At 38.0% G+C, this 13,943-nt stretch overlaps 1 protein-coding gene across 1 annotated transcript; it reads left to right on the top strand.

The window, feature by feature from the left end:
* The first annotated feature begins 6,651 nt into the window (after positions 1-6,651).
* Positions 6,652-10,837, top strand: LOC148855120 (phosphoglucomutase, putative / glucose phosphomutase). Its single transcript, XM_088940852.1, has 7 exons — positions 6,652-7,341; positions 7,494-7,760; positions 8,395-8,911; positions 9,082-9,281; positions 9,792-9,904; positions 10,311-10,451; positions 10,532-10,837. The coding sequence occupies exons 1-7, from the start codon at positions 6,814-6,816 to the stop codon at positions 10,611-10,613; spliced, it is 1,848 nt and encodes a 615-aa protein (XP_088796978.1). The 5' UTR covers positions 6,652-6,813; the 3' UTR covers positions 10,614-10,837.
* Positions 10,838-13,943: the final 3,106 nt, after the last annotated feature.

Raw genomic sequence — 13,943 nt, 5'->3', positions numbered from 1 at the left:
GTGGGATAATTAATTGAATTTGGATTACAATCCGATATTAAATAATATAAATGAGTTAAAATAAAATTAATCGAAATATTATATATTTATTAATAAAATGAACTAAAAAGTGAATTCCGTTTTATAATTAAACAAAATGAATTTAAAAATACTTTAATACCAATAGATAAAATTTAAATTTTAGGCCCCGTTTGACTTACAGGAATGGGGTCTGGAATCGGAATAGGCTATTCTGGTTTCAACTTTTTGATTGGGTAGAATTAGAATCTCATTCCCATTCCTGTTAGAATACCGTTCCCCCATTTGAGGGAATGGTCATTCCCTGCTCCTCCCTTGGGAAAGAAATCCCATTCTTGCTGATTGTCAAGGATCGGATCCAGTAGGCACAACATAAGAAGTACATTCAGTGAGCACATTATAAATATTCTGACAATTGTATGTTAAAAGTTATCTTTAATCTTTTTCAAGGATTGATTAGGGGTATTTCAAGGAATAGGTGTCAAAAAAATTGAAAGTGCTCATTTAACGTGCTTACAATGTCGTGCTTACCTGATCTGGTCTTTGATTGTCGTTGCCATTTCCATTTCCATTCCTGTCTGAACAAAACAGATTATAGGAATGGACCATTCTGAATCCAGTTCCAACTTCCAAAGGATTTCGATTCTGATTTCGACTGTGAATTAAACAGACCCTTAAGTATATATATATATATATATAATCAAATTGGGTTTTATTAGATATGGTAGGGGCGGATATCCATTATAAATGAACCGGATTTGAATCCCACTTAATGGGATTGAATCTGCTTTCATTGAAAGCTGCCAATTTGCCACAATTCTGGGACTTCAGCAACTGCATTTGGAAGGAGATGCAGAGATCTAGTATTGTTAAGCTTCTGTTGGGTACTATAGCAAACTGCAGAAGCATTTTGCATCTCCTTCCCTGTTACTCGGTTCACCATGTTCCTAGACAGCTTAATCATGTTGCTCATGTCTTTAGTTCATCATCCCTTTCATTGTTTAGGGTAGTCACTTGGTCTAATCCTCTTCCTTTTTCTTCTTTCTCATCTTTCAAAGAATAAGTAACCGAGGTTTTTGATGAATGAATTTGGCCTTAATTAGGGCTTTCTTTCAAAGAAAAGAAGCAAAAAAAAAAAAAAAAGATTGAATTGAATTCCAATTCGAATTCAAACAATTGGATATCATTTGCAGACATAAGAAACAAGCATCAGTTGCAGCTGGATAGAACTGGGAGAGTGCTAATAAGTCTCTTTAGATATAATATTACTATTAGACCGTGATTCAACATTTCATTGTAATCTGACACTTGAACTCAATGTCTTCTTATCAAAAAATAATATGAAATAACAGAAGGGCACACTTGGTTGCAACAAATGACTTAATGAGAACCAATGTCGACTCAAAAAGAGATTTCTTTTCCTGGGTGCGCCAGTGGGGACTATCGCTTAGTAACTTTGAGGGTGGATACGTGTTCCCAACCCAAGTATTATGTGCTATCAACAGATGACTAATTTTACCAGATAAACTAAGCTGACCTTATTTCCATGGAGCAGAAAGCACATTTAATTAATATCTCATTAATCCACATGTGATGATAGATTTTGAATCCAATATATACCTAGCTATTAATTAGATATTGAGCAAATAACCTAAGTGGCTTTTGGTATCATAATGTTGTAGTCATTTTTGTTGCCAAAGTAGCACATAGGTATTTTGACTTTATCAAACCAAGTTATGGAAAAGCCACTTTAGGAAATAATTTTTTGAATGTTTTTTTTTTTTTTGTTCAAAGGAGTTTTGTCCTATATATGTGGTGTCTAGTGACATTTACATGTATTAAATAATAATAAATAATTATAGTATTGTGTTTTGTATTCAAATGTAATTTTCTTATTTTCTATATGTTTGGCTCCGTGGGTGTTTATTGAAAAAATGCCACCACATCAGTGTTACAGTGTTTTATCAAATAAACACTAAAAAAGTTGAAATGCTTTAATTTATGTGCATAGGACATTTGGTGAGAGTCAAAATCATGTTTCCCCTCAATGCGTGGGCATTTCTTGAAATGAAATGCTGATTCGATTCACTTTACCTGAAGTGTAAAGCAACTTTATGAGGTGTTACTTGAAACACCTATAAAATGTCAAACCAAATAGAAAAGGCAAAAAAAAAAAAAACGTTTAAAGAAGCATTTTTCTTATAAATATTTATCTAAATAAACGCTCATAGAACCAAACATACACTAAATCAAATGCAAATGCAACAGCATTATACAAAACATCCCCATAATTTGGAGCCTTGTTTTGATGTTTCAATAGTTTAATCCTGCATTCCAATTTGGGTTTCACAAAAGCTGGTATTCTCCCACAAATGACATGAGACTGTACAAAGCATTTCCTTTCCAGCAAACCGATCTAATTGCACATAGCCCATCATATGCCCTTGAGCATAGCCTTTCTTTCAATAATAATCAATTTTTGCCTGGTTATAAACTCATCATGGCAGCCAAACGTGCCCCTCTAATTATTTAGCTTCACGTTCCCATGAAAGCTGAAACTCTAGAATCTAGACAAAGGATGATAAAAATTTGGTTTCCAACCCCACATTTGCAGAAAGGATAGTACGGCAACTTTATTATTGTGGGATTACAAAAATGGCCCATGGGCCTAGCTTACACCACCTTTTCTAAATAATAGTACCAGACGAACTTGAATATCCGAATGTTTTGATACATATCCATGATTATGTTCCTTTGGGCAACAACATAATAATAAACTGTAGTTGTTGTTTGACAGATATTGCATTCTGGATGCATTAGGCCTCCAGAGCTAATCCGCATGCACCACCCTATTCTTTATTATAATGCTCAATAACCCAGAGAACCCAGATATATATATATATATATATATATATTCTCCATTAAGACTGTTTCCCCTTCAGTAACTTAGTGAAATACTGAACTGGACAGCTATTTGTGCCCCAAATGGAAGAAGCCCATGTGCCATATCTCTGACTTCTTCTTCTTCTTGTTTTGACCCTTTTTCAAGTGACAAGGCCGATTTACAAAGTAAAACCCAAGTTTATAGAGGTGAGTCAGAGGACGATTTGGCCAAGAATAATCCTGCTGAGCGTCTGAACCAGAGTTAAGCAGGCAATTCAGATGTAAACTGCCGAGGGCATGTGGTGTAACATGGCTGCATCATTGCATCGTGGACAGATTTACAAAGCATGGGCCCAAAAGCTAGAAAGTTGGGAAATGGTAGCCCAACAAAGCTGATGTTTAGGTTCTGAAACCCATACTCAATGGCTATCTTTAATTTGAGTAGTCAATTCATCAGCTCGTCGACATGCATGCGAGGGTCATGTTCGGATTAATGGACCACCAGTAGTCCAAGGTTTACACTGTTTGGGAAGTTTCAGTTGTCTGATCAATATAAAATACCCATTTCTCTTGTCACAGTCCGGCAAGTTGCTAACCATTCAAACAACTGCCAATCCAAGAACAAGCATAATGTGCACCACAAATAATTAATGAAGAGTTAGATGTCCAATTATAGTGAGGAATCAAAACCTATATACAGAAAATTAATCCCTAATCAACATGCAGCCAATGATGTTCAAAAATAAGATTAAGAACCATTTAATCCCCATCCTTTAAAAAAAAATACGAAATATGCTCGACCAGAAATCAGTTAAAAAGGTTCCATACTTAACAGAAAACAGTTTAATCTTTGATCTTGGTTCAAGTTATTTTTTGGGTAAATTGCTGAAACCTTCCCTCAAGTTTTTAACCATTGAACTTTCTAACATAGTTGCAAGTAGATCTCCCTTGATTAAAATTCTCTGACAAGAGGCACAAAAATTGTTCAAAATACCCATACAATTACCATTGAGGCTCAGTTTTACAAAAAAAAAAAAAAAGAAAGCAATGCAAACTTCATGAACAACAAAAAAAAAAAAAAAGTGTTTAAAGTTGTAGCTTTACCTTCGAGCAATTGATATGAAGACAAAATTTGAAAAAATAAATCAATTTCGAAAAAGAGATTGAAAGGGTTCTGGGGTAGCAATTTATATTAAGAGAAAATTTAGAAAATAAGCATCTACATCAAAAGCAACTGTATGAGTGTTTTGAACATTTTCATGCCTCTTGTTAGAGAATTCTAAGATAGGAGATCTACTTGCAACTATTAGAAAGTTCAGGGGAGGTTTTAACAACTTACTCTTATTTTTAATATTATTTTCTTTTTGGGTTATTATCTGAAACTCCCTCCACTTCCTAACAATCCTCTAAACTTACCCTTACTTTTTGATACCTTCATAGTGCCCCCCTATCAGACCTTCAGGCCGGGTCCATTGAAATTTTAACAAAAGCCCGACCTGACCCCACCCAGGTTGCACCCCTACCTGTTTACACATCCACTATCAAGTCAACATTAGTGAGCATAACATAACTTGTCCAAATGTGCCATTTTTTTAATCTATTAATGATAAAATTAGTCTTGGCCGACTAGTCTAAGTACCTTATTAACTAATTTTTGTATAACAAAAATATTCTTGATTTATTTCTCTCCCCTATTTCATTATATGTTTTATATGTTTTATATTTTCTCATCTCACAACTCACCAAAGCTTTATTGGCCTAGCAAGAGTTCAATTTGAGTAAATGAATGGACCTATATTTTTGAATGCTCCCCCTCAGTTTGAGTTGAATTGAGAGACATCAGTGTAATCTTGCAAACACCATTAGTTTTCTAATCATTTCAAAATATGCTTTTAAATTAAAGTGACCACATACCACCTTACATGTGGGTTGATGGGCCTCTTAATCTGATGATGACTTGACAGCCATTTTTTACACCATCCGGCTCACAACAATTTTCATCAGTTCCACTAGATTGTCCTTAAAATCTAAAATAATACCTAATAAAGCTGTAAAGCAGTCTCATCATTAGGTTAAATGAAGCTTAAAGAAGAATGGCATCCAAGAAACTCTATGTACAAAAAGAAAATACAATAATGGATTTCCAATTTTAGGTAATTTTCCTGTTTGATAATTTAAATAAAAATTAAATTCAATTGCCTTTTCATATCACCTAATTATTTTCAAATTTTTTCCGACCTTTTCATAGTGAAAAAATACACTTAAATTTGCATAGGTATGAGTTCAAATACTACCTGGTATATATTAAGGACATTATTGTATTTTAAAAGCACAAATAAGATATAAAGTGTTTTATGTCTTGATTGATGCTTTCTCGATTCTATCTATTAATGTTCTTGTTTGGTTATTTGTTGTTAATGGGCTTTGTAACTCAGCCTTGACCCATGCCCTTCTTTTGGAAATGAAATCTCATTCCTGTTGATTTCAATTCCTATTTTCATTTCTGTCTGAACCAAACAGATTATCAGAATAGACCATTCTAATTCAGATTTCAATTCCAATTATGAACCAGATGGACCCACCCTTAATTCTGGTAATGTACTCATCATTGGGTGAGTCCAATGCTCTGGTTTAAGAGAACAATTTGAAGATCCATGAACTAATGTGAATATGGACTTTAAGAGATTATGGACCTAGGCCCATGCACTGCGTCTATACCTTTTGGATATTGGTCCTCGATCTTCAATGTCGAGATGATTGAGAGAGGAAGACGAGAGGCCCCTTTTGGACCCCCCTTCCCCCCTAATTATTCACCACTTTTGGTGTATTGTGTTCATGGTTGTTTTCAAATTTCATCTGATTCACAAACACGCCACAATAGAAATGAACATTTTGTAAGCTACTGCTGGTTCTGAAACCTGTAACTCATGATTCGAAAATCAGAAAAAAGGGGTATCTTTTGATCACAACGTTTTATAGTATATTTCAAACAATATCTATGCTATCATAATGCTTCTACTCAAAAATGACCTACAATCAAAAGTAAACAATGCGAGTACAACTGGGTTTCCATATCTCCATTATACCATTCATCTGGCATACTCTGAATTGGACTTAGAAATATAAAGATCTACACGACCAGGAAGCTAATAAAATTGAAATTGATTTTTTCCGTTTTCAATCTTATTAAAATCATAAAATCCTGATATGGCTTATTAATGAACTTTAAAATTTTAAGCTTAGTTTTCTTGATTTTGGGGCTTCCTTGAAATTGACTTTACAATTCCTGATTTTCTATTTTAAATCTAGCAACACCACATGATGTGTAATGAATGAGTAGTTCAGAATGATGGATCCTCATGATTATTTGTATTTGCCCAGTCATGTGTGGGTAGGGCTCTAAAGTCTAAACCAAATCAAATATTGTGGGTTCTGGCCCATGATTTTTGACACCATCTTTCAAATACTAAAACACAAGGCCCAAAGCTTAGATTTTAATGGGCGCCTGTATGGCCCTGGCAAAGTGACAAGGTAATGGACTCCATAGTTTTGTTCTGGTGGCCCAATAAAATGTGGGTCCATTATTTGGGCCTTTAGGACAAACGATAACCAGGTTCAGGCTTGTCCCTTGACAGCGACGAAAAGGTAGTCGAGGTAGACTGGTCGGTACAGAATCCCTTGTCCTGCGCCCAAATAAAACAAATACAATTCCTGAAGAAACAACTTAAGAAACCCCAAGTAGTTCGGAATGTTTGTTTGCAGATTTTTTTTTTTTCTTTTTCGTGGGGAAGATATTGAATCAGCTGGAGGCTATGGTTTCGTTTCATCGTCTACCTTATCTTGTCCATAGCCTTGGTTGGTCTTAAATATTTTCTCTCTCAAAGCACACAATTCACAAGCTAGGAAGCCAACATGCCGGATTTCATGGCTACCACTTCAACATCTTCACTAGCTCTACACTGCAAATCCTTGAACAGAACAGACCTCAACTTCGCTTTTCTATTGTCATCCAGACGATCCACATCCAGGAAATCGTTCAACTCCGCGAGGTACAACCAGATTGTGGTAGACGAAGAAGTGGACAGGATTAAGAGGCTCCAAAACGGATCGGATGTGCGTGGTGTGGCCATGGAAGGTGAGAAGGGCCGAAGGGTTGATCTCACACCACCGGCTGTAGAAGCAATTTCGGAGAGTTTTGGTGAGTGGGTGATTGACGGTCTGAGCAAAGAAGGTGCAGGCAGAGGGCGTGTGGCTGAGGAGGAGGATGTGAGGGTGTCTCTTGGCCGAGACCCTCGCAAATCTGGAGCGCCACTGAGCGTGGCTGTGTTTTCTGGCCTTTCCCGTGCCGGGTGCTTGGCATTTGACATGGGACTCTCAACGACGCCCGCTTGCTTCATGAGCACTTTGCTCCCTCCATTCACTTATCATGCCTCGATTATGGTACATGCACTTGCAGTTAACTCTTGTTTGGCTTCTTCTAGCTTCTTGAGACCTGACTTGACTGCTGCCTGACCGATATCTGTTCTTCTTCTCCTTAAAAGTTGAAACCCAGTAAGGAAAATGCTGAAGTAAGTAAAATTATTGTGGTGCAGATGACGGCTTCTCATTTACCCTACACAAGAAATGGGCTGAAATTTTTCACTCGCAAAGGTGGGTTGAAGTCGACGGAGGTGGAGAAGATATGTGATCGAGCAGCTTTCAAGTATGCCAACCGGCTGGCCAAGGTATCAACCACCTTGAATGCTCTTGCTCCGACCAGAGTTAATTTCATGAGTACGTACGCTGAGTACCTCCGTGAAATCATTAGGAAAGAAGTGAACCATCCACTCCACTATGAAACTCCGCTTCAGGGATTCCAGGTTCTCTCCTCTCTCTCTCTCTCTCTCTCTCAGGTTCATTTTGGAGTTTGCATGGATGAGAAGTACAATGTAGGGGACGTTATTAATCGTCAAGTGGGTAGGCTGTGGGCGACGTTAGGTCAAACATTTCCACTCCTGTCCTACGTCTGCCCAACCATCCCAACTCAGACAGACAGACACCAACTATTCAAATTTTTACTGTGGTGTAGACTTAGCTAGTCATGGTTAAGGCCAACCTAGGCCCACTTCTAGAATTGGCCCCTAGGTTCGGGCAGTCCATGACCAGCCCCACCCGCCTACACCATACCTTAGTCCCTAACCCCAACTTGGGCTAAGATGGGCTTTCTGGGCTGGGTTGCATTAGTGAACAGGCTTGGGTGTAGGTGTCAACTCAAATCCAACAGGACTTGGGTCAAGAAAAATTCTCTAAGCCCAGGACCATTTGAAGCGTGATATCAGTTTGGGTTGGGCGAGATGGGGCTTGAGTTGGGCTTTCAGAAGCTGCAACCTAGCAATAATTCATTCTATTGACTATTGCCATATAAATGAGCAAATCAAGTCTAGTCTTCGTTTTCTTGGGTCTGCCTCTATGATGGTTAACTAAAATTGGGCTACGTTTGCACTTGAAATGCAGATAATTGTGAATGCTGGGAATGGTTCAGGAGGATTCTTTACATGGGATGTGTTAGACAAGCTTGGGGCAGACACATTTGGCTCCATAAACCTTAAACCAGATGGAATGTTCCCCAGCCACATCCCCAATCCAGAGGACAAGACGGCCATGGCCCTCACTAGAGCAGCTGTGCTGGAGAACTCGGCAGATCTGGGGATTGTCTTCGACACTGACGTTGATCGAAGTGGGGTGGTGGATTCTGCAGGTAGGGCAATCAACCGTGACAGGCTTATAGCTCTCATGGCGGCCATCGTCTTGAGGGAACACCCTGGTACCACCATCGTCACCGATGCTCGTACTAGCATGGCCCTCACTCGGTTCATCACCGGCAGAGGGGGAAAGCATTGCATGTACCGTGCTGGCTATCGCAACGTCATTGATAAGGGCATTCAGCTTAACAGAGATGGCGTCGACACACATCTGATGATAGAAACTTCCGGCCATGGAGCTTTCAAGGAGAACCACTTCCTTGATGATGGTGAGTTATCATGCATCCGAAACCAAAATTAATGAACTCTAACTCCGCCATCTGGAGAGAGGCTACTGCGGTGTGAGCATATGCAATGGCTGCAATTAATGTCTCCATGATAATTGTCTGAACATCTCGTTTCTTCATTAGTCCTCTTTTGATCTATATATTAATTGTAGGAGCTTACATGGTGCTGAAAATCATCATTGAAATGGTGCGCATGAAGCTCAGTGGATCAGGAGAAAGTATTGACCATCTTATTAAAGAACTTGAGGACCCAGCAGAGACCATAGAGCTAAGGATGAACATACTATCTGAACCTAGATTTGCAAAAGACAAAGCAGCAGAAGCGATTGAGACATTTAGAAAGTACATAGAGGTTTTTTCTTCTCTTCATATTACCAATGCGATTATGGATTTAATTTCTTTCTGTTTTGATTCAAGAGCAGCCTTACTAGGTCAAAATTGCAGCTTAATTAAATTGTATTGAGCTACTAACCTAGCGGCTATTCTCAAACGATTGCTTGTGTATTGACTTTTCCAATACTAAATAATGTTCTATATATATGCCATGAAAACTGTTGTAGGCATTGTTTCTCAAGAGTGCCCATTAAACTAAGATCTAAATGCAACTCCAGAACCCAATTTGGAGGAGAGCCCAAGGACCCATATGTCAAGATTAATTGAAAAGTATCCATCCAGAATCTGCTCATTTCCTGTTTTGTTTTTTTGACTCTATTCAAACATATTAGATATAGCTCAAAGGGGGGAAATTTGAACTCTATGCTTGAATGCTTTTATCATCTCACTACTTCTTGGTAGTATCATTCACCATGCAGTGAAAACCTTGAATCACTTGCAACTATAAGCAGAACTTGTCTTTTTGCAGGAAGGACGGATTAATGGATGGGAGTTGGATTCCTGTGGAGACTGTTGGGTAAGTGAGGGCTGCCTTGTAGAATCGAATGATGAACCAACTTCTGTTGATGCTCACATGTACAGGTGAGTACCTGCAAAATAGATATGATTTTATCTTTTCAACTCTCAAAGGAATCATTCAACTTAAAAGCTTAAGCTGTTAACTGAGCTCCCTGTATAGGGTTTTCTCTAATACACCCCCTCACGAAAAAGCCCATTGGGCTTGAAATGTGGACAAGTACAAGATCACTCATAACTTATGTTGAAATTTAATTAATTTAATGGAGATGACGAGGACTAAACCACTTGACCAAACAAGCTCTAATTTCTCAAGGAACCATTCACTGTTAATTAAGCGAGGCCCCTGAATAGGTTTTTATCTCTAACAACAACCACGAAATTATGGAAAGTCCATGAATTTCATTATATCTTTCCCTTTGATCCCATTCTCTTGCTTTGTATTAGAAGTTTAATGGTTGTGCACAAACAGGGTCAAAGTTTCAGACCAAGAGCATGGACTTCATGGCTGGGTACAGCTTAGACAAAGCATTCACAATCCAAACATTGCTGTAACTATGCAATCCATAGTTCCTGATGGCTGTCTCTCCATCACAAGAGCCCTGCATGATCGGTAAGCTACACTGCTTCATTCCTTTCTGTAAGAAACATTTTCCATTTCTGGACCCATAACATTTGCTCATATGTTTTCAGGTTCTTATTGGTTAGTGGGATGGATATAATCCTGGACATTTCGCAGATCGAAAAGTTCATAAAAATTGGATATCTAGGTTGAGATGGATGCAGTCCACCATGACAGAACAGACTAACTAATATTGTAAAACAAATCATTAGCAAAAAGCTCCATCAAATCCATCCAGTCAGAAGAAATTTAATGTACAGGAATAGTGACAGGCAAGCCAATTACGGCATGCAACAGAAAGAAACTAGAGAATTTCTGTCCAAATTGCTTAGTGTGTTAATACAGAAATAAATGAAAAAAAAAAAAATACAACATGAGAGTATAGAAATCTTGACTGTTCTTTAATGGATCACAGCATTTGGCAACAGCTTAAAATTAAAATAAACATTACACATGGTCTATTTATATCATGGTTTTCAAAACATTGTTGACCCAGACGGTCAAACTATTTGACCCGGGAATGGGTCAGGTAACCTAGAATTTTCCATAAACAATTGACTCAATCAGAAAATCTCTGTCCTGATGGTTGAACCGCTAAAACATTCGACCCAGACAACAGTTTTTGGGTCATTTTTATTTTATGTTTGGACCAGATGGTCAAACCATTCTACCCATAAACCGGTTGCCAGAATGGTTCCTTTTCCAAATCGATTTTTAAAACCTTGATTTATACACATCTTGTTTTCTTCAATTCTTATGTTATTCTTGCAAAAGGCCCAAAACTTGACGAGCCCAGTCAGATTTACATAGCAGGCCCCAAGCTCGGCCCAAATTTTGTTAGATCTTAGCTGGCTGGGCTTATACTGCCCAACTAGGGGTTCTAGTTTTACTTGAGTTGGGTGGAGCCTCAGGTTGAGGACTGAATGCCTACGTTGGGCCAGAGATCCACCTATTTAATGTTCGTTAAACAAATATACATTAGTGCCTAATGGCATTTTAAAGAATTATTCCGTTTGGTTCACAGTTGTATTGGAGCGGGAATTAAAATCCTTAGGAATCAAAATTGGAATGGTCTATTCCCTCTGCTTGAATGGTTCAGATAGGAATCAGAATTGGCTGAAATGAGATTCTCAAACTCGAGGGAGGGAGTGGGAGGATCATTCCTCAAATCAAATGGGGAATGCTATTCTATGAGGAATGGGAATCAGATTCTAATTCTACCAAGCTAAATGGTTGGATTCCAAACCCCTATTCCTACAAACCAAACGGACTAACTTGCTTCCACTTGGGCCTATCACATGAGGCTTCGTTGCAATTTGCAAATGATTGCATGATATACTCTAAGACAACCTTGGAAGCCAGCCATGGCATTAAGGATATTCTAGCTAGATACGCCAAAGCCTCGTGTCAAAGACCAAATTTCCAAAAATCGACAATGTTGTTCTCAAAAAATGTTCTTAACAGATTTTAGAGATTGTTGGCTAGGGCCCTGGCAATGTTTCCACCTGTTCCTATTCTTTTAGAAATTCTTGTGTTAGAACAAGAATTTTATTTCTTACTCCTCGGGAGTAACAAAGGTGTTTGACAAAATGTTTTTTTGAGAATGAATTTTTGTTCTATAAAAAAAGAAATGGCATTTCGATAATGAATTATACTATTTCTTAATATGAACAAACAAACTCAAATGATGGAAACTCGGCATTTGTTAGAGATGAGTGTTGTCGGAGATTAGTTTGGGTGAATCTAGTCAAAGCAATGATGAGTAAACCAGGTACGACAACAAGGAATACACCCACCTATTTATGTGAATCTGGCCAGAAATTTTGCCAAAGCTTTGTACCGTTCTCTTGCCATCCAGTTGTTGATGCAAAAAGAGCCAAAGGAGTTCTCTCCTTTGAGATGTGCAGTGGCAATAAGGTAGTGTCAAATGAATGAAAGGTGATTGTTTTAGGGCTTATTTCTATCATTTCACATGAAATACCAAACATATCCCTTCTCTCATATGGGAATTGATGGAACGTGTTTGTTAATATGCATTAACATTGTGAGTCGCCACGTTTAACGATCAAACAAGACCTAGGATTATTAGTATTCCAAGATCAAACAAAGTAGAGAAATATTTGGATGCCCCTCTCATAAATAAGAGTCACCAAAAGAACCTTCAGCAATGTCTTGCATAGAATAAAACATAAACTGGGATGAACATATTTGGCATGCCAAAGGAAACAAGCAAGGAAATGGATAAACTGTAGCGGCAATTTTTATGGGGAAAAGAACAAAATAATAAATATTTTGCTACAACAAAATGGGACAATGTTTGCTTGGATAGGAAATTGGGTGGCCTAGGCTAGGCCTAAGAAAGATGACAAATGGTAAATCAAGCAAATCTAATGAAAGTGGGCTGGAAAATCTTGAAAGACCCCAATAATTATATAGGACAAGAATAAATATCTAGGACAAGAAAATTTTTTAGAGCATAAAATTAAGAAAAACAGTTCGTATTGGATTCAAGAAGGATCAAATTTAATAAAAAAAATGGAAATAGTGAAAACTGTAAATTCTGGACAGATAATTGGCTAGATCACAAGCCAATAAAGGATATGATAACCACAAATAGCCAATATTTGGATGATCAAAACCTAGACACCAAGGTCTGCGAATTTATAGACAGATAATAAATCTTGGGATCTCCATAAAATGGCAGAAGTCATTTCTCAAAATTTAATTAACAAAATCTCTTCAATCTACATTCCAGTGAACCTTGAGGACTCAGAAGTCAGAACAATGGGATTCAAGCTTGGACAGAAACTTGACAGTTAAATCAGCATATAACTTGTTGAGAAATGACCATGCTTTGGATGATCCAGCTATTTTCCTATGGCTACTAATCCTAAGGGTCTGTTTGTTTATTCAGAAAGGATGAGAAAAGAGAATATTTCTAAATGATTCTTTTTTTTTTTTCATGTTTGTTTGTTGATAAATAATATTTTGGGATGAGAAACGAGAGGATGCGGGATCTCAAAATGGAGTGAGCAGGATCACACTAAAACAGTGCAATCCCGATGGAAAAAGAAAAAACTAAGAAAATTGGGCAGGCTTTGTCAGAGTAAAAAGTCAACAAGGAACAATTCCTCTTCTTCCCCGTTCGGACCCCAAAGACAAGGAGAGGAATTTTTTGGCTTCGTCTATTCATCATCATTCTCCCTTGCTCGAAAACCAAGAGTGGCGGCTACCTCACACCGTCTTCACCCTCCACTCTTCTTCTCGTAATCTCATGAGGGAGAAGTCTTCAAAGTTACTATTCACCGGCATTTTCCTCTCGACTGTAGCGAACTAGAGTGGTGTGATTGAAACAGCCATTGCCGCTACAACTTCTAGTAGCGGCGGTAGTTTCTTTGCTTCAACCGACCATCCTCCCTCTTCCTCTCCCTTTTCCTCTCTTTCCATCCCATTCCACCCTCACTTCTTGCCATTGAATGGCCG

The sequence above is a fragment of the Nelumbo lutea genome, chromosome 4 (genome assembly GCF_056320005.1).
Source record: "Nelumbo lutea isolate HS-2025 chromosome 4, American lotus-T2T, whole genome shotgun sequence".
In the NCBI taxonomy this organism is placed as follows: domain Eukaryota; kingdom Viridiplantae; phylum Streptophyta; class Magnoliopsida; order Proteales; family Nelumbonaceae; genus Nelumbo; species Nelumbo lutea.
The sequence above is the reverse complement of the archived record's forward strand: the minus strand, read 5'-3'. Positions and strand labels throughout refer to the sequence as shown.